The 21,815-nt window shown below is 42.0% G+C and overlaps 1 protein-coding gene across 3 annotated transcripts in view; it reads right to left on the bottom strand.

Moving 5' to 3' along the window:
• Positions 1–10,589: 10,589 nt before the first annotated feature.
• The window catches only part of OTOP1 (otopetrin 1), a 159,950-nt gene continuing 148,724 nt past the window's right edge, over positions 10,590–21,815 (bottom strand). For all 3 annotated transcript variants that reach the window (XM_056555141.1, XM_056555142.1, XM_056555143.1), the window contains 2 exons: positions 19,757–20,685; positions 10,590–11,641 (listed from right to left, as the gene is read on the bottom strand). In XM_056555141.1, the coding sequence (XP_056411116.1) occupies positions 11,471–11,641; positions 19,757–20,685 (1,100 nt within the window). In that variant the 3' untranslated portion in view covers positions 10,590–11,470. The remainder of the gene's footprint in view (positions 11,642–19,756; positions 20,686–21,815) is intronic.

The raw sequence follows: 21,815 nt of genomic DNA, 5'->3' as shown, positions 1-21,815 counted from the left end.
TTCAGCCTGCAATGGCTGGCTGGGAGCATCAGACCACTGAGCGGACGACGAGAAGGCAGATAAGGGCCCTCCCGCCGTCCTCTCAGCTGATCAGGACATCGTGATTTCATTGCGATTGTCCTGATCAGCTCCAGGCATTTGAATGGATGATCCGATCGCCCGCAGCACTGCCACAGTGATCCAATCATCCAACATTGCGGCCGGAGGTCCCCTTACCTGCTCCGGCCGTCATAGTAACATAGTTTGTAATGTCGAAAAAAGACAAGAGTCCATCAAGTTTAACCTAAGCCCTACTGTGTTGATCCAGAAGATGGCGAAAAATCCCCATGTGGCTGATACCAAATGCCCCATAACAGGAAAAATTCCTTCCCTTCCATAACCTGTAATGTTATTACTCTCTAGAAAAATGTCTATGCCCCCCTTGAACTTGTTTATTGAGTTAGACATCTGTTACGCCGAGCGCTCCGGGTCCCTCTCCTCCCCCGGAGCGCTCGCAGTGTTCTGCTCGCAGTGCCCCGGTCAGACTCGCTGACCGGGAGCGCTGCTCTGATTCCCCCGGCAGGGATGCGATCCACGTGGCGGGACGTGCCTGCCCGCGGGTCGCATCCCGTTCTGTTTACCTGCCCTGTCCCCCGCCTGCTCAGTCCCGGCGCGCGGTCCCGCTCTCTAGGGCGCGCACGTGCCGGGTCTCTCAGATTTAAAGGGCCAGTACACCATTAAGTGGTGACTGGCCCAATCAGTTCTAATCACTCCTACACTATATAAACCCACTTCCCCTTCCTGTCCTCGCCGGATCTTGTTGCCTTGTGCCTGTGAAAGCGTTTATTGTGAGCCAATTGCCTGTGTATCCAGACCCTTTGCCGTTGCCCCTGACTACGATCCGTTGCCGCCTGCCCTGACCTTCTGCTACGTCTGACCTTGCCTTGCCTTGCCCTGGTGTACCGCGCCTGTCTCAGCTGCCAGAGAGGTTGAGTCGCTATCGGGTGGAACGACCTTGGGGATTACCTGCCGCAGTAAGTCCATCCCGCTTTGCGGCAGGCTCTGGTGAATACCAGTAATCCCTTAGACTCCGTTCCCCTGGTACGGCCCACGTCATCGCCTCTCTGGCACAGAGGATCCACTATACGTGTCCTCCCCGCATACTAGTCCGGATCCTGACAGTAGATCCGGCCATGGATCCCGCTGAGGTGCCCCTGCCCAGTATCGCTGATCTCACCACCGTGGTCGCCCAGCAATCCCAGCAGATCGCCCAACAAGGACAACAGCTGACTCAGTTGACTACCATGCTACAGCAACTTCTGCCTCCACTGCAGCAACCATCTTCTCTGCCAGCTCCAGCTTCTCCGCCACAGCAAGTTGCCGCTTCTAGACTCTGCCTGTCCCTACCTGATAAGTTTGATGGGGACTCTAAGCTGTGCCGTGGGTTCCTGTCCCAGTGTTCCCTACACTTGGAGATAATGTCGGACCAGTTTCCCACAGAACGGTCTAAGGTGGCGTTCGTGGTCAGCCTGCTATCTGGAAAGGCCTTGTCCTTGGCCACACCGCTTTGGGACCGCAACGATCCTGCCACTGCTACCATTCAGTCCTTCTTCTCCGAAGTACGCAGTGTCTTTGAGGAGCCAGCCCGGGCTTCCTCAGCCGAGACGGCTCTATTGAATCTCGTCCAAGATGGCAAATATGCCATACAGTTCCGCACCCTCGCCTCTGAGCTAGCCTGGAACAATGAGGCCCTCTGCGCGACCTTCAAGAAAGCATCAAAGATGTTCTGGCCGCACGAGAGATTCCTGCTTCCCGGTCTGAACTCATCCATTTGGCCACCCGCATTGACATGCATTTCTCAGAAAGACGCCAGGAGTTTCGCCAGGAAAAGGATCTTGTTTGCACCAAGCAGTTTCCACACTTGGCACCTCTGTTCCAATGTGCTTCGCAACCAGTTCCTGTGCCTTCCGCCGAGGAGGCTATGCAAGTGGATCGGTCTCACCTGACCCAACAAGAGAGTCCTAAAGGACTGTCCTATTCGTCCTCCGTGTCAGGGAAACGCACGCACCTAGTTAACGGGGGAGAGGCGTTACTAGGTGACAATTCATCCTCTCCACGTCTGACTATACCTGTGCGGATTTCTCTACCCGCAAATACTTCCTTCTCCGTGGTGGCCTTTCTGGACTCAGGTTCAGCAGGAAATTTCATTGAAGCTTCATTCATCAACAGATTCAATATTCCTGTTACCCGTCTTGTCAAACCTTTCTTCATTTCATCAGTGAATGGAGAAAAACTGGACTGCACTGTGCGTTACCGCACAGGACCCCTGCTCATGAGCATTGGAGTCCTCCATCATGAAAATATTGAATTTTTTGTATTGCCCAACTGTACCTCTGAAATTCTTTTTGGATTGCCCTGGCTCCAGCGTCATGCACCTACCCTCGACTGGACCACTGGGGACATTAACCCCTTAAGGACTGAGGGTTTTTCCGTTTTTGCATTTTCGTTTTTTCCTCCTTGCCTTTAAAAAATCATAACTCTTTCAATTTTGTACCTAAAAATCCATAAGATGGCTTATTTTTTGCACCACAAATTCTACTTTGTAATGACGTCAGTCATTTTGCCCAAAAATCAACGGTGAAATGGAAAAAAAAAATCATTGTGAGACAAAATTGAAAAAAAAAACGCTGTTTTGTAATTTTTGGGGGCTTCCGTTTCTACGTAGTAAATTTTTCGGTAAAAATGACACCTTATCTTTATTCTGTAGGTCCATACAATTAAAATGATACCCTACTTATATAGGTTTGATTTTGTCATACTTCTGGCAAAAATCATACCTACATGCAGGAAAATTAATATGTTTAAAATTGTCATCTTCTGACCCCTATAACTTTTTTATTTTTGCGCATATGGGGCAGTATGAGGGCTCATTTTTTGCGCCGTGATCTGAAGGACTTATATGAATCATTTTTATTCATTTTTTCCATTATATAAAAAGTGAGCAAAAATGCACTATTTTCGACTTTGGAATTTTTTTGCGCATACGCCATTGACCGTGCAGTTTAATTAACGATATATTTTTATAATTCGTACATTTATGCACGCGGCGATACCATATATGTTTATTTTTATTTTTATTTACACTGTGTTTTTTTTTATGGGAAAAGGGGGGTGATTCAAACTTTTAATAGGGAAGGGGTTAAATTATCTTTATTCACTTTTTTTTCACTTTTTTTTTGCAGTGTTATAGCTTCCATAGGGACCTATAACACTGCACACACTGATCTATTACATTGATCACTGGTTTCTCATAGGAAACCAGTGATCGATGATTCTGCCGCTTGACTGCTCATGCCTGGATCTCAGGCACTGAGCAGTCATTCGGCGATCGGACAGCGAGGAGGCAGGTAGGGACCCTCCTGCTGTCCTGTAAGCTGTTCGGGATGCTGCAATTTCGCCGCGGCTATCCCAAACAGCCCACTGAGCTAATCGGCATATTTTCACTTTAGACGCGGCGTTCAACTTTGAACGCCGCGTCAAAAGGATTAATAGCGCGCGGCACCGCGATCAATGCCGCGCGCTATTAGCCACGGCTCCCGACCGTTGTTAGAGGCCGGGCCCGACCCGCTATGACGCGGGGCCACGCCGTGGCCCCGCGTTATAGATAGGGAGCGGACACATGACGTTCCAGTACGTCATGTGTCCTTAAGGAGTTAAAAGTTGGGGATCTTCCTGCCACAAGCAATGTCTCAAGTCCGTTCCTACCAGTCAAGTCTCCATCGCTACTCCTTTGCCAGGCCTTCCTAAGGCCTATCAGGACTATTCTGACGTTTTTTGTAAAAAGCAAGCAGAGGTCTTACCACCACATAGACCCTACGACTGCCCTATTGACTTGCTTCCTGGTACCACATCGCCCTGTGACAGGATTTACCCACTCTCCGCTCCAGAAACGCAAGCCATGACTGAATACATTCAGGAAAACCAAAAAGAAGTTTTATCCGGAAATCTTCTTCTCCAGCCAGAGCTGGATTCTTCTTCGTGGGCAAAAAAGACGAATCTCTACGCCCGTGCATAGACTACCGCGGTCTTAATAAAATCACAGTAAAAAAACGCTATCCACTTATCTCGGAACTCTTTGACCGACTGTGCGGAGCAAAAATTTTTACCAAACTTGATCTAAGGGGCGCATATAACCTCATTTGAATTTGTGAGGGCGACAAGTGGAAAACCGCATTTAACACTAGAGATGGACACTTTGAATATCTCTTCATGCCGTTTGGACTTTGCAATGCCCCTGCAGTCTTTCAAGACTTTGTCAATGAAATTTTTCGAGACTTGCGGTATACCTGCATTGTTGTCTACTTAGATGACATTCTAATCTTTTCCTCCAACCTAGAGGAACACCGTCTCCATGTCCGTCAAGTGCTCCAGCGTCTTCGTGAAAATCATCTGTACGCCAAATTTGAAAAATGTCTTTTTGAACGCAGCAGCCTTCCTTTCTTGGGATACTTAGTCTCTGGTCAAGGTCTTCAAATGGATCCAGACAAACTCTCCGCGGTCTTGGATTGGCCACGCCCCTCTGGATCCCGTGCTATCCAACATTTTCTTGGATTCGCTAACTATTACCGTCAATTCATTCCCCACTTCTCCACCAATGTTGCTCCTATTGTGGCACTGACTAAGAAAAACGAGAATCCAAGATCTTGGCCTCCCCAAGCGGATGAAGCATTTAACCGTCTCATGGCCGCCTTCGCCTCTGCACCGGTCCTGTCCAGGCCTGATCCTACGAAGCCTTTTTTCCTTGAGGTTGACGCCTCCTCGATCGGAGCTGGAGCCATCCTTCTTCAAAAAACTGCTTCTGGAAAAAACATCACTTGCGTTTTTTCCTCCAAAACCTTCTCTCCTGCAGAAAAAAACTATTCTATTGGAGACTGAGAACTTTTGGCCATTAAGTTGGCGCTTGAGGAGTGGAGACATCTCTTGGAAGGATCCATTCGTCCCATCACCATCTACACGGATCATAAAAATTTAGCTTATCTCCAGACCGCCCAGCAGTTAAATCCTCGCCAGGCTAAATGGTCATTGTTTTTTGCCCGCTTTAATTTTGTAATACACTTCCGTCCTGCTGACAAGAATGTCAGGGCTGATGCTCTATCACGTTCCACCGATGCCTAGTCCGAAGCTCCTCTACAGCACATTATACTTCCTGAGTGCCTGATCTCCTCTGCCCCAGCCTCTCTGGTGCAAATTCATCCTGGAAAGACTTTTGTCCCTTCACGTCTTCGACTCAAGATCATCAAATGGGGTCACTCCTCTAATTTGGCTGGCCACGCTGGAATCAAAAAATCCATTCAGTTAATTTCCCAACAATATTGGTGGTCCTCCCTGTAGAAGGATGTGACTGATTTCGTTCGGGCTTGTACAGTTTGTGCCCGTGATAAAACTCCTCGCCATAAGCATGCAGGTCTTCCCCTTTCACTGCCAGTGCCTGAACAGCCATGGTCCCATATTGCTTTGGACTTTATCCCTGATCTTCCATCTTCTCATGGCAACACAGTCATTTGGGTGGCCATTGATAGTTTTTCTAAAATGTCTCATATTGTCCCTCTGCCTGGTCTTCCTACCGTGGCACAGATGGCGAAAAAAAATGTCTTCAAATTTTGCGTCTCCACGGGCTTCCCACGCACATCGTCTCTGACAGAGGTGTTCAATTTATTTCTAAATTCTGGAGGGCACTCTGCAGTCAATTAAATATCAAATTACATTTTTTATCTGCTTACCACCCACAATCCAACGGGCAAGTGGAAAGAGTTAACCAGATACTTGGTGACTACCTGCAACATTTTGTTTCATCCAGTCAAGATGATTAGGTCGAATTTTCTTACAATTTTAAAAACTCTGAATCCTCTTCCAAGTCTCCATTTTTTGTGGTGTACGGCCGTCACCCTCTTCCCACCCTCCCCATGCCCACTTCTTCTGGAGTTCCTGCTGTGGATGAACTGACTCAAAAATTTTCCTCCATCTGGCGTCACACTCGAAAGTCTCTTCTATTGGCATCTTCCCATATGAAGAGACACGCCGACAAGAAGAGAAGGGTTCCTCCTGTTTTTTCCCCCGGTGACAAGGTATGGCTTTCTGCTAAGTACATACGATTCCGGGTACCCAGTTACAAGTTGGGTCCTCTATTTTTAGGCCCATTCAAAGTAAAAAAACAAATTAACCCTGTCTCTTATCAACTTCATCTTCCCTCATCTCCCATCTCTAATTCTGTCCATGTTTCGTTGCTCAAGTCTGTTGTTTTTAACCGTTATTCTCCCAAGGTCACTCTTCCTGCTCCTGTCTCTGGCTCCTCCGATGTATTCTCTGTGAAGGAGATCCTCGCCTCTAAAGTTGTATGAGGTAAATTGACTGGGAGAATTGTGGTCCTGAAGAGAGGTCCTGGGAGCCTGAGACCAATATTTTGGACAAGGAGCTCATCCACAAATTCCTTGGTTCCATAAAGAGGGGGAGACCTAAGGGGGGGTACTGTTATGCCGAGCGCTGCGGGTCCCTCTCCTCCCCCAAAGCGTTTGCAGTGTTCTGCTCGCAGCGCTCCGGTCAGACTCACTGACCGGGAACGCTGCTCTGAATCCCCCGGCGGGGATGCGATCCGCGTGACAGGACGTGCCTGCCCGCGGGTCGCATCCCGTTCTGTTTACCTGCCCTGTCCCCCACCTGCTCAGTCCCAGCACGCGCGGTCCCCCTCTCTAGGGCGCGTACACACCAAGTCTCTCAGATTTAAAGGGCCAGTACACCATTAAGTGGTGACTGGCCCAATCAGTTCTAATCACTCCTACACTATATAAACCCACTTCCCCTTCCTGTCCTCGCTGGATCTTGTTGCCTTGTGCCTGTGAAAACGTTTATTGTGAGCCAATTGCCTCTGTATCCAGACCCTTTGCCGTTGCCCCTGACTACAAACCGTTGCCGCCTGCCCTGACCTTCTGCTACGTCTGACCTTGCCTTGTCCTTGTGTACCGCACCTGTCTCAGCTGTCAGAGAGGTTGAGTCGCTATTGGGTGTAACGACCTGGGGGTTACTTGCCACAGCAAGTCCATCTCGCTTTGCGGCGGGATCTGGTGAATACCAGTAATCCCTTAGACTCCGTTCCCCTGGTACGGCCCACGTCATCGCCTTTCTAGCACAGAGGATCCCCTATCCGTGTCCTCCCCGCATACCAGTCCGGATCCTGACAACATCACAACATCATGTGGCAGAAAGTTCCATAGTCTCACTGCTCTTACAGTAAAGAATCTGTTTGTGATTATGGTAAAACCTTCTTTCCTCTAGACGTAGAGGATGCCCCTTGTCATGGTTACCAGCCTAGGTATAAAAAAATCACTAGAAAGATCTCTGTTCTGTCCCTTCATATATTTGTACATTGTAATCAGATTGCCCCTAAGACATCTTTTCTTCAAACTAAATAACCCCAAGCTTGATAACCTGTCTTGATCCTGTAATCCTCCCATACTATTAATTCTCTTTGTCGCCCTCCTCTGCACCCTCTCCAGTTTGGCCATGTCCTTCTTATATACAGGTGTCCAGAATTGGACACAATACTCCATATGTGGTCTGACTAGTGATTTATACAGCAGCAAAACTATGTTCCTGCCACAAGCCTCTATGCCTCTCTGGATACATCCCATGACTTTGTTAGCTTTTGCAGCCACTGCCTGGCCCTGATTGCTAAAGTCGAGTGTATAGTCCAACAGTACACCCAAGTCTTTTTCGGTAGAAGTTTGATCTAGTGTCTTATTATTTAGCACATAATTGTACATTTTGCTTTTACGGTCCAAGTGCATAACCTTACATTTATCCACATTAAATGTAATTTGCCATGTCTGTGCCCAAGCCACCAGCTTCACCAAATCCCTCTGTAATATTATGTTGTCATCCTCTGTGGTAATCACCCTACCCAATTTGGTCTCATCTGCAAATATAGAAATTCTACTTTGTCATCTTGGGGTCTTCTTTTCTGGTCTGACATCAAGCAGACCCAAGAAGATAGCCAATTATACTGATCAGTGCTATGCCTATGATCTCATGATTGCTATAAATAGATGCCTATGGAGACTATAAAAGTGTAAAAAAAAAATAGTAAAAATGCTAGTTTTTTTTAAAACCCCTCCCTCAATAAAAATTTAAATGGCCCCTTTTTCCCATTTTATCCCAAAAAGCAGGAAAAAACCTATTAAATATATTTGGTATTGCCGTGTGCATAAATGTCCGAACTATATAAATATAATATTAATCATCCCGTACGGTGAACAGCGTAAATGTTAAAAAAAATATTAAAAACAAGTCAAAATTGCTGCTTTTTTGTCACATCACATTCCAATTTTTTTTTTATAAAAAGCGATTAAAGGGGAACTCCGGTGGAATTTTTTTTTTTTGACAAATCAACTGGTGCCAGAAAGTTAAACAGATTTGTAAATTACTTCTATTTAAAAAATCTTTACCCTTCTAGTAATTATCAGCTGCTGTATACTACAGATATACTACAGAGAAATTTGTGAATTTCTTTTCTGCCTGACAACAGTGCTCTCTGCTGACACCTCTGTCCTTGTCAGGACTGTCCAGAACAGGAGGTTTTCTATGGGGATTTTTTTTGAACCTGACAGTTCCTGACACGGACAGAGGTGTCAGCAGAGAGCACTGTTGTCAGGCAGAAAAGAAATTCACTAATTTCTCTGTAGTATATCTGTAGTATACAGCAACTGATAAGTACTAGAAGGGTTAAGATTTTTAAATAGAAGTAATTTACAAATCTGTTTAACTTTCTGGCACCAGTTGATTTGTCAAAAAAAAAAATTCCACCGGAGTTCCCCTTCAAAACATTACATAGATGCAAAAGAGGCACCAATAAAAACTACAGATCACGGCGTAAAAAATGAGCATACAGCCCCTTATACGGAAAAATGAATAAGTTATAGGTGGTCAAAATAGAGTGATTTTTAAAAAACGTATTTTGTAAAAAAAAAAAAAAAAAGTTTGAGATTTTTTTTAAGCGGTACAATAATAGAAAAGCATTTAAAAGAATTTAATCATGGGTATCATTTTAATCGTAATGAGCCACAGAATAAAGAAAACATGTCTTTTTTTTACCATAAAGTGTACAGCATGAAAACAAAACACTCCAAAATTTGCTAAATTGCGGTTTTCTTTTCAATTTCCCTCCACAAATAATATTTTTTTGGTTGTGTCATACATTTTATGGTAACATTATTGATGTCATGACAAAGGATAACTGGTCGCAAAAAAAAATAACAAATAAAAAAAACAAGCCCTCATATGGGTCTGTGGATGGAAATATAAAAGAGTTATGATTTTTAGAAGGTAAAGAGAGAAAAAAAGAAAATCCAAAAATGTTATCGGCCTGGTCCTTAAGGCCAAAATGGGTTTGGTCCTTAAGGGTTTAAGGTATGTTAAACCTATTAAATTATCTTAGAATGAAATAATATGTGATACGGATCTGGTATGGATCCATCAGAATCAGAAGCTTTAAATGTAGACCATATACCAGAACTTTTTTTTAAGTATGTAACTTTACATGCATTGTGAAAATGAAGTGGTAAAAATATAAAACCTATATACCAGTGATTTCCAACCAGGGAGCTGTGATGCACTGCCAGGGGTACCACCAGGCTCTGGTGGGCAGGATGGCGGCGTTGCCTGAAAAAAAATTAGAATTCCCCTCCTAGATGAGAGTCGGCCTCATGCGCTGGATGCTTTCACCAGGGAGGAGCTGGCATACATAGAGGATGCCGGGTTGTAAGCGATGTCAGATGCTTTCCAGCCATAGAGGACCTTTAGTGCAGCCGACTGCTCCAGGACCCTCGTGAGATGACTACTCAAAGGGAATTTTCTAATGGGGATGAATGAAGGCATTTGTGGTAGGAGAGGATGGAGGCATTTGTGGGAAAGAGAATGGAAGCATCTGGGGGCTGGGGAAATGAGGGGAAGCTGGAGGCAATAGTGGTGGAGTAGGAAGCTGGAGACAATAGTGGTGGAGTAGGAAGCTGGAGACAATAGTGGTGGGGTAAGTGTCTGGAGGCAATAGTGGTGGAGTCGGAGTTTGGAGTAAATAGTGGTGGGGTGGGAGGCTGGAGGCAATAGTGGTGGAGTAGGAGGCTGGAGACAATAGTGGTGGGTTGGGGGGGCTGAAAGAAATCGTTATGATGGCCTGGACCAGAGGGGGAAAAAAAATCAACAACTTATGAGACAAGACGTTAGCTTTGAGTCACCAGCTATAGCACTGTAATATACATAGCCAACAGATATATAGGTGTTGTACATTGCTTCTTTTTAGCAATTTTTGGTCTTTTCTTGAAAATTACTTGGTTAGGGTGCTCCGCAAAAAATTTTTTCCATGGGGTGCCCTAAGCTAAAAAAAAAAAAAAAAAAAAGGTTGGGAAACACTGCTCTATACTTTTGGCACAAATTAAATACACACAGAAAAACACAGTACAAAGAAAAGGTATACAAAAACACTTTTAATACCAATGGCACAGGACCCAGTACATTATAAGGAATACACTGATTTATTTTACTTCTTTTATGCTTAATTTTATTAACCCATAATGAAGTGTTGCCATGAGAAAAGTGTTGGATAGCTGATATAGAATTGGGTCAACAACAGAAGAAGATATAATTATGGGGGAATAACATTCCTACAAATAATGTAAATTTACAGAACAAATAATAAAGAAAAAGCATACAATGTTAATATCAAATACATTATGTGTTTGTACCTACAGTGGTACTTTGTATAATACACAAGAAATATTATGCGTGCCTTAAATAGGTTGCCCAGGTGTAAAGTAAAGGGTCTCCGGTTTATTTCAGAAACAGCGCCACTCTTGTCCGTAGTCTGTGTCTGGTATTGCAGTATTGCAGTGTATCTCATTTATTTAAATAGGGGTGAGCTGTAAACCAGACAGAGGCCAAAAACAACAGTGGGAGTCTTGATTTGTAGTTATTGACAACTCCTTACATGACAAGAGTTCAATAACAATAACGCCTCCTCTAAATACTATATGTGCTTTTTTACACGGAAATATTTATTACTGCCTTCTACATATTTATATAACTACTTAGAGGATAAAGGTATTGAGGGGAATTTATCAAGGCTTAAATGCTAGTTTTGTGGCACAAAAAGTGACACATGTTTTAGCAAATTTTATTTTGCTAAAAAATTTGATGCCTTTTCTGTATTTTACACAAAAAAAATGCAACTTTTCAGTACCAGTTTTCTGGTGTAAACATTGAAAAATTCCCCCATTGTGCAAAATATGAGACTGTCACTTGGCTTATGTTTCCAATAAAGTCAGAACTGACCTCATGCTCATTCCAAGATTATCAAAGTGTCCTGGATCAGTACACCTCAATACAATAGTGTGGCACAATACTATTATGTGTTCCGTTAGGGCATGTTTTGCTTTCCTTTGTCTGTCTATGCCTTACAGTAAACTTCAAATAATGAAGAAGCTGAATGCATACGGTAGAAGATGGAGAAAGGCATTGCAAGATTGACAACTGTGATCCAGGGTTCAAAACCAAACACAACTTCTTCTAGGCCATTGTCGTACTGAGGGCGGCAGCCAAATGCTGGAGGAATCCAAAGCTGTGATATAAAGAAAAATATCTCAAATTACAAATGTAAAGAAATAACACACTATAACATGTATTTTGCTGGATATGATGCACAACATGTTTCCGCCATTCATTGCATCATCAGGGGTCCAGAAAGGCAGGATTTAACAAATGACACTTACACTTAAAAGCGCAACTATCATGAATGTTGAGACAAATAACCTAACATCTATATGTGAAATGTGTTCATTATAGTAATCCAACATTAATTTTCCCTTATTTATTGCAGGTTTATTGATCCTAAAAATAGTTTGTTTCTGTTGCCATAAATAGCCGGATAGGCGTGGCAAGGGATTCACAATGCCCTGAGGCCGCCATGCCTGTCTACTTTACTTCAACGTTGGTACTGCTTTGTGATTGACACACAGGCCCTAAGATCATGTACCCTCCATCCAGCAGTGGCCAGGTCTCTCAGCGAGAGCTCGCTCCCTCTGTGATCTGGAAACAGTGCTCAAAAATAAGACTAAAAAAAATAAAAATTATGATCAGTCTGGGTTTAACCTGGGACCCCCCAAAGATACTGATAGCAAAGGAGCTGGACAGCTTGTGTAGTTGTCCAGTAAACTGCAGCATGGCCCATTTACTTTCTATGCACACCAAAGTGCAGTGAAGTGGGTGCAGCACTAAAGCATAACCTTGGCTTCTTCAATGACAAAATTAGTCCCAGTTGTTGGACGCCGCTGAATATAAACTAATAATATATGGTATATGACTTTATGAAATGAGAATAACCCATTAAACCAATGTGACTGTTGCAAACACTTCAGCCAAGATACCTTAAAGAGGATGATACAATAATTATTTCTGCATGTAATAGAGCGCTTCCTGTTTGCTGCAAATGTAGTAAATGCTCATTCAGCCAAAAACTGTCTGAGGTGGGTTTCTGCTGTGGCTGGTATTTTGCATTTCCTGTGTGTCAGGGTGGAGAGCAGGAGATACAGTATATTAATAAAAAGAAGGCGGCGCTCTAATCCCAAAATATATGAAATGAGGTGTGTGTTACTCACCCGGTGTGAGTGGGGGTCACACTGAGTGTGTACTCCCCCACAAACACCCTGGGTCCTCTTCATGAGGACAATCTACATACGGATGTTGAGGAGGTAGTTCAGTCTTTGTTGAATGATCCTATTCCAACTGATTTGAAACCTACCTCTACTTTCTACCCATTAGAAAGTAAGGGGGCTTGTATAGAAACCTTTTACAATAAAATGATGGAGGACTTTAAGAAAATGCAGTTAACTAAGACTAGGGAAACACAACACTTAAATAAAAACAAAAATCTCAACTGTAAACAACAGCAGGTTTTAAAACTACTTATGAATAATAAAGATATAGTGGTAAAACCAGCAGATAAGGGGGGGGGGGGGATAGTCTTGATGGACTATATAGACTATCACACTGAGGCCGTCAGAATATTGTCTGACGAGAAATATTACCAGAAAATAAAATATGACCCTACAAAAGAATTTAATAATTCCTTAAAAAACATGTTGGAGGAAGCATTGTTGGCCAATTGTCTACTAAAAAAAGAAAAAAACTATATTTTCAATCCCAATCCATCAGTCCCCTATTTTTACTTCCTCCCGAAAGTTCACAAGAACCAAGTGAAACCCCCAGGCCGCCCAATAGTGGCGGGTATAGATTCGGTAACGAGTAAACTATCTGAATACATTGATCACCAGTTACAGAGACATGTAATTGCATTACCCGCTTATTTGCGAGACACGGGTCATTTATTAGTACTACTAAAGGAATTTAATTGGAATAAGAACTACCTATGGGCCACATTGGATGTGACGTCATTGTATAGTAACATCCCGCATATGAAAGGAATTGAAGCTTAGGGATTTCCTGGCACAAGATCCGTTAATGCCAACCAAACAACAACAGTTCATTTTAGATTCCATTAGGTTCACACTAGAACACAATTATTTTGTCTATGATAACGCCCACTATGTGCAGGTTTGCGGTACAGCTATGGGGACTAAGTTCGCCCCATGCTACGCAAACCTGTACGTAGGGGCTTTTGAGGCTCGATATATACAGGACCCACGGATTATCTTCTATCGAAGATTTATTGATGATATCATCCTTATATGGGATGATACAGAAAAATCCTTGTTGTCATTCTTAACCGAATTAAACTGTAATGATTGGGGACTAGAATTTACATCCTCCATTAGCCCCACTGAAGTGGTATTTCTAGATTTGAAAATATACATTAAACTAGGAAAAATTTGCACAACCACCTATTTTAAAGGGTAGCTCCCACCAACCCTCTTTTTTTTTCTCTGTCCCTGCCTATTGCCCTTCTATCCCTAACCCCCTTCCTGCCTTTAATTTTATATTTATTGACTAATAAATGCCATTTTGTCTGCCTGGTAGTGTGCTCACTACCAGGCAGACTTCCCCAGCAGGCACCACATCACTGATGCCTGCTGGGGGGGGGGGGGTTCTAACAGGGTGCCTCCAGCTGTTTCACAACTACAACTCCCAGCATGCCCTGCCATCTACTGGCTTACAGGGCATGCTGGCAGTTGTAGTGGGGAAACAACTGGAGGCACCCATTCATACCAACCTCCCGCCCCCACCCCCTTCCCCTCCCCTCCGGTCGCTCAGATGGGGAGAAGAAGCCGGGACCGAGAACTCTGTGCTGCGCGGCGAGCTGCGGAGAAACGGGGAATCCAGATGCAGGACATGCCGGGGAATCCAATTCAGTTACCGGAGTCTGCAGAGAGAGTGCAGACTCCAACTGGGCTGAGGTACAGGCTGCGTGCCTGCTGCGGCCAGGGCGGCTGCTCCTGGACTTTACTGCGCTGGCTTCCCGCCTGTTTGATTGACAGACAGGAAGCCAGCGCGCAGTGAATGAATTTCGACTCATTTGCCCGGCTGAAATGAGTCGAAATTCTGTAGTGACGTCACTGCAGAATGCATTCGGCCACTAGGAGGGCGACCCCTAGTGGCCGAATTTAAAAGTGATTTTAAACTGTTTTAAAATCACTTTTTTAAATTAAACTATATTAGAGATATGTTGTAGTACTTAAGTACTACAACATATCAATTTTTTGATTTCATGACAGTGCCCATTTAAGGAGGTGGATGCAAATAGTTACCTAGATTTTTCTAGTTGTCACTATAAACCATGGAAGACTAATATACCCTATGGTCAAATGAGACGGATCCGGCGTAATTGTTCCTCTGATTTAGAATGCACATCTCAGATTCAAATACTGGAAAAAAGATTTGCAGATAAGGGATACCCGCAACAATTAATTAAGGGTGCGAGGGAAAGAACTATCACCCTTAGACAAGATGACTGTCTAGGGTTTAACTATGATAAAAAGGAGAACAAAATTTTAACTCCATCTACTGGTAATGCAGATGAACAGGAGAGATTGGGCCTTGCCTTTTTGACCAGGTACAATGACTCCCATGGTTCAATTAAAAAGATCCTATCTCAAAATTGGGAATTGATTAAACAGGATCCCATTATAGGGGGACTAGCCCCTTCCAAACCTAAATGCATCTTTAGAAAGAGTAAGACCCTTAAGAATTTAATAGCACCATCGATACCGCTAAGACAACAAAAAAATGATCTAGACCCCAAAGAAGTGTGGGCACCCTATTTGGGGGTGAGGCGATCAAAGGGGTTTTTAAATGTGGTATGAGTAGATGCAAATGCTGCAGTACCATTGCACATAGGAGAACAGAGATCACTGTAGCTGATTCCCTTAGACCTATTTACATTAAGGAATACTTGAATTGCAGTAGTTCCTATGTAATTTATTTATTAGAATGCCCGTGTGGCTTGAAGTACATAGGAAGGACTATAAATTGTTTAAGGCTTCGTATTAATAAACATAGACACAATATATGTCATGGTTTTAATCTCCATAGTGTATCAAGACATTTTAATACTCACCATAACCGGGACCCTACTCTGATGAGGGTGACACCCCTAGAGAAAATACCTAATATGAATTTTAAATTATTATGTAATAAGGAGATGTTCTGGATTTTTAAGTTAAATACGTTGTCACCACAGGGTCTTAATGAATCTTTAGAGCATGTATATTAATGAATTTTAGGTTTATAATTTAATTTTTAAAAATACTATAGGTGTACTTAATGTATGTGTAATTATATGTATTTGCTGTAATTGTATTTATATATATATATATTTATTAATTGTCAATTTTTTTTTATATATTTATTTTTTATATATTTGCTTTTTTTATATATAGTTGTATTTTATATTTTTCTTTCTATATATAGTTGTCTACTATCTATATTAATTATTAAGAATTTCTATGTAATTTTATATTGTTATTAATGTAACACACTACATGTCAATTGGATGAATGGATTTAAGAGAGAACATCAATGCCTATAAAAATTGGATTTACACTACATTTGAATATATATAGATTATCGCCTAGCACTAATGTGGGCGTATATATTCTAGTTTGGGATACGCTTGGCGGTGCGATCCATTGTGGAACGCATAGCGCCCTCCAAGCAAGGTGCGCGTGCGCGGTACCCTTGTGCGTTCCACTATGGGACGCACGGGTGCCGCAAATGCGCATACTGTTGTCCGATCATGTGACCTGAATGGTCACGTGGTCGGAAGTTCACTATGACAGTGTTGGCTTCCGGAGGAAATGACCTGGGGTGACGTGTTCCCAATACCGATACCATTTGACATAGTGTCATGTGGTCTGGCTGGGATTGCGTGGCCCGGGGGATACTCCCCGGAAGAGGAATTACCGGCACATGCGGTAGGATTGGACGCCATCATCCATATGGACAATATGTGTGAGTATATAAGTTTGTCATTGTATATGTAATGTATGCCTGAAGAAGGAGGCTATATATATGACCTCCGAAACGCGTTGCAATTAAAACCCTTTGATATGTGAGGACTTCTCCTGGTTATTACCTATATGCTTTCCTGGAGGGGGGATAGTATGTGAGACCTGGTCTTACACTCCCCCCATGTGAAGTAAGTGAACCATTTCTCTGCTTCTTATGACAACCTGAAATTATTCTGCCATTTCCCCTACTCTGAGCGCTGGTCTTTTTCTATATCTGTTTTTATTAGGGTGGAGAGCAGGAAGCTCTTAGCATCGGGGACCATCACTATTGAAAGATCAGGTGCAGGTGAGTACATGTTTATTTTAATTTTTTCAAACATCTTAAAAGCTAGCATGTGTTCATATCCAACATTGGTGAGATGAGGTAGGGTTGCTAAAAGCAGGTGTGTAATGCAAAAAAAAAATTCTAGAAATAAACTAAATACTAACATTTATGGGGAAGTGTTGACTAAAATATAACTTGCATTACCTGTTTCTAAAATACACCAATATTGTCATACCCATACACCAACTAAAACACAATAGAGATCTATGAATATTAGATATTCTTTATGGTGTAACAACAGAACTATGGACCATAACCAGCTATGTACAAAATGATATACTGGTAGTAAAAAAGTTGTAGTAAAAAAAAAGAAGTCTGGTAGTAAAAAAGTTATTATGTGTTAAAATATGGCTCCTTGACACCTAATGTGCCCTTTTGCTCTCAACACGTTTCTTTCACCTTAAGGAGATGTCAACAGGGGAGTTTCAATTGTAAATTGGAGACCATGGGGGAAATTCATTAAGACTTGTGCAGAGAAAAAGTTGACCAGTTGCCCATAGCAACCAATCAGATCACTTCTTTAATTTTTCAGAGACCTTTTAAAAAAATAAAAGAAGCAATCTTATTGGTTGATATGGGCAACTGGTCGACTTTTCCCCTGCATAAATTTTGATAAATTTCCCTCCATATAGCTATAAGCACCCTTTGGTGCCTAATGTGAGGGGCTTAATATAGAAAAGATAAAGTGTCCCTGACAAAATCAAAAGTGTCTTTTAGCCCCCCATGAGCACCATCAAATGAAAAAATAATGGTATAGTTGTCTGGGCAACCCCTTTAATGAGCTTAAAGGAGTATTTTATTTTTTTATTTGACTATGCTACAGGGGCTGTACAGTTAATGTACTTCATAATATAGTGCCTGTTCCTGTGTGTGATGTGTCTCACAATTCTTATGTGATCTTTGCCCTGATGTTTATTTTTAACGGCATACAAAGTGACTGTTGTCTCAGGTTTTTCCAGGTTGCAGTGCGGCCTGAGACATTGCATCACTAGTCAGGTGATGAATAGGAGCCTGTCTTTGCTTCAAGGGTGGAGCGATCACTGGGTGGGAGGGAGATCATTCTGCAAGGAATTGTAGTTTTGCAACAACTGGAAGCACCATAGTTAGAAAACACTGGTCTATTGCATGGAAGGGAGCACAGGTCTGTTTCAAAGGGTGGGGTGGCTGATGTGTGGGAGGGAGAAAAGTGACTCACACTTACAAACAAGGAATTGTGGGACTTGCAGTTGTAGGGAAGAAACTCCAACAGGAAATAGTAATTTCACAAAAAGATAGCCACAGTGTTATGGTAATCTCATTTAGCTCCAATTTAGCTCCATTTAGCTCCTATACATGCGCGGATCCTTCCTAAGCATGTCCATTACTGTCTGGCAGTTAAAGGGGTACTCCGCCCCTAGACATCTTATCCCCTATCCAAAGGATAGCGGATAAGATGTCTGATCGCGGATGTCCAGCCGCTGGGGACCCCCGCATTCTACCATGCGGCACCTACCTGTAATGGCTTCCGGAACCGCTGGAGGCCCTCAGGCTAATACCATCCCGACCACGGGGACTGAAGATTGTGACATCACGACTCTGTCCCCGTGTGACGTCACAGCCCGCCCCCTCAATGCAAGTCTATGGGAGGGGGCGTGACAGGGATTAGTTAAATTTTTCAATCTGGTCCTTTGATCATGAATCAATCCCAGAAAAAAAGTAAGTGTATAGAAAGGTAAAGTGAACTTAAATCTGCATTACAAATTTAGATATAAACTGGCTATTTGATAATTGTTATATTGTCAATCTTTAAATGGGCTATCCAGGAAAAAAACTTTTATATATATATATATATATATATATATATATATATATATATCAACTGGCTCCAGAAAGTTAAACAGATTTGTAAATTACTTCTATTAAAAAATCTTAATCCTTTCAGTACTTATGAGCTTCTGAAGTTAAGTTTGTTCTTTTCTGTCTAAGTGCAAATCCCCATAGCAAACCTCTTCAAAACTGGGCGGTTCCGAAGACACGTGTCATCAGAGAGCACTTGGACAGAAAAGAACAACCTTAACTTCAGAAGCTCATAAATACTGAAAGGATTAAGATTTTTTAATAGAAGTAATTGACAAATCTGTTTAACTTTCTGGAGCCAGTTGATATATATATATATATATATATATATATATATAAAAGTTTTTTCCTGGATAACCCCTTAAACCTCTAATTGACACTGCTTATTTTGGTTATTAGGATGCAATTTCATTTTTTTAGTCTTTAGTTTTTTTAGCCTTTATCTGCTTTTCATAGTGTATATTTTTTATGGTAACACTTTTCAGTACATAGAAATTTGTGTTTAATCGACATTAATGTAAAATTTTCACGCATATGTTATCTTGTTCTCTAAACACCCTTTTTTTTCGATTTTAAAATGATAGTACTGGTTGTCCCACAATTAATATTACAATATTACATGTTTATGTTAAATCACTAGTTGAAATCTTTTTTTTAAATAAAATTGTCATGATTCTTTGTCACCTGCCGCCGCTCCCTTGGTGACCTGGTATTGTCACACCGGTACTCCAGTGCTCTCTTCTTCCTGGTTGCTGGTAGTCATAGCATTACACTGCAGCTCAGCTAATCGCCAGCCAGAGCGATGTCCCGGTGATAGGCTGAGTGGCAGTGTGTTACATTGACCACTGACACTGGTCTTCTTTCTGGTGTCGGGACTCAATGCATCACACTGCCACTCAGTCTATTGCTGAGGTGCATTAAAAGTATTTGAAAGAAAAATTTTGAAACAATATACATTTATAATTAAAATCTGATTCGTGTGAAGTCCCAATAAGGAGAATCCATTGGGGATACCAACAAACCAATAGGGGGGTAAAGGAAAAACACTTACTGAAATATTGCAAAGAAAGAGGAATGCTGCAATGTTTTTGAGGATCCTCCTTTTCTTGTTGAGTTTTGCTGACCTGTTTGCCTGCATCGCTATGATAGATGGAGCAAATCTGATGGAGTTATTGTTTTCTTGATTGTTTTTATCTTCTGCAGAGGCCTCTCCCAGAGACAGTTCTGAATTGGACATGTAAGGAAATTCCTTGTTGCAAATAGTTACAGATTCATTGAAAACCTCATATGAAGGCGTAAGCGACAACGTACTTCTGCTAGACATAGAAAATATCTTTTCAATTGCCCGACTATCCATGGGCTCCTCTTCTTTACGGTGGATGCACTCAATAATAAACAGATTCTGAATATATTTTTCGATTATCACCAGGATAGAATACGGTAAGTTGTACCATGCATAGTCAGGGTGGGTCTCAGCACAGATAATGGCCAAAATAGAGCCCCAAGAGATGAGCCAAGAACCACAAGCGGAACCAACAAGAAGATCTGAGTCCAATTTCTTGGCTGGGCTTTCACTATCATCCAATGACTTATTTTCCAATCTGTATATGAAAAGACCAATGATTCCTGCCGTACACATAAGTGTCAACACTATGATGGCAAAAACATAGAACATGATAAGGGCCAGCTCACTTTTGCTCTTGGAGCGTCCAATCTGGATGAGATACACAACCAAGACAGCAATGGTGGTTGTAAGAACGATTAAACCCATAATTGTGCCCGCTGTTATACCATGGAACTTGAAGTGGATCTTCTGCTGCTGGTGCTGCTTTATAGTGCGCCCAATATTCTTCCATAAGACATACAGCATCGTAGAAGCCAATATATGGTACTCAATAGTGAATGGATACAGATAGTATATACCTTGTGAAAATATGGAACATACATGGGATGTACAGTTACACTCCGGAGTATGATCATCTATAAAGAAAGGAAATAAGTTCTCAGTATTTGATACCTTTTATTGGTTAAATGGAAAAGATGATAAATTGCAAGTCTTCAAGACAATCTAGGTCTCTTAATCAAGTATGGTAATATACCTGATGAAGATACCTCCATTTTTTTTCTACCATCTTTATGTGTTGTCATGTTAACTAGATTGAAAGGTATGCCCATCTGTGGTTAAAGTGCAGTACTGTGAATGGTGCATTAATACAAATGTTATTACCTGTGAATTTTTTCTAAATAATTTGGGAATTGGAAGAGGTCTTAAGTCTACGAATGAAGATACTCTATTTACTTGCAGCAAACTGAAATTTGTAAAGAATAGAAACACATGGGGGGGGGGGGGAATTCGTTTAAGACTTTCATTTTACAATCCGGCCTTAAGTGAGAACACACCAGAGTAGAATACCCCAAATTATTAAGAGGTGCAGACACCTTAATAAACTTCCAGAAGCAAAAGGGTGTGTCAGCTCAGACCCGCCAGCTATGCCTCTGGCTTCAATCTTAACACAAACAACAATAAAAATGTTATCCAGCATGGATAACATCGTACAATAAATGTATCTCACCATCTTCATGCTGGATAACTGTCCTATTGTTCTCAATAAACATTGTGCCCACTATTTATGCCAGCTAGGAGCTGGAATAGATTTTTGCTATAATGCACATCAATTTTCAGGTATGAATTCTAGTTAATGGGTTGGGCTTTGGGAGACTACACCCCATTCCACTAAGGCACACCCACTATTTTGTTTTGTATAAGCCTATAGTATTTTAGAAAGTTGCCGTTTAAAAATATTTAAGAGACAAAAAGAATGATTTTTTTTATCCAGGTGCTGGAGAATAAGTGTTTTTCCAACGTTATAAAAAGCCTGTGGAGCGGCAGACCCAGCCTTGGTTTCACAGGCAAATGAAGGCTGGTGCGGTGAACTGATGGGAGCCACCAATGGACTGTGTTTTCTTTATTATTTGCAATTGGGGAAACCATATAAATCACTGGCTAACAACACATTGTTGTATATTACTCCATAATGATGGATTGAGGGAACAGGTTAGTGACATGTAAAATTAACATTATGATCCCACAGTTTGTTTTTTGTAAAAAT

The sequence above is a fragment of the Hyla sarda genome, chromosome 1, assembly GCF_029499605.1.
Source record: "Hyla sarda isolate aHylSar1 chromosome 1, aHylSar1.hap1, whole genome shotgun sequence".
Classification (NCBI taxonomy): Eukaryota; Metazoa; Chordata; class Amphibia; order Anura; family Hylidae; genus Hyla; species Hyla sarda.
Note: the sequence above shows the minus strand (reverse complement) of the source record. Positions and strands in the feature narration are given on the sequence as shown.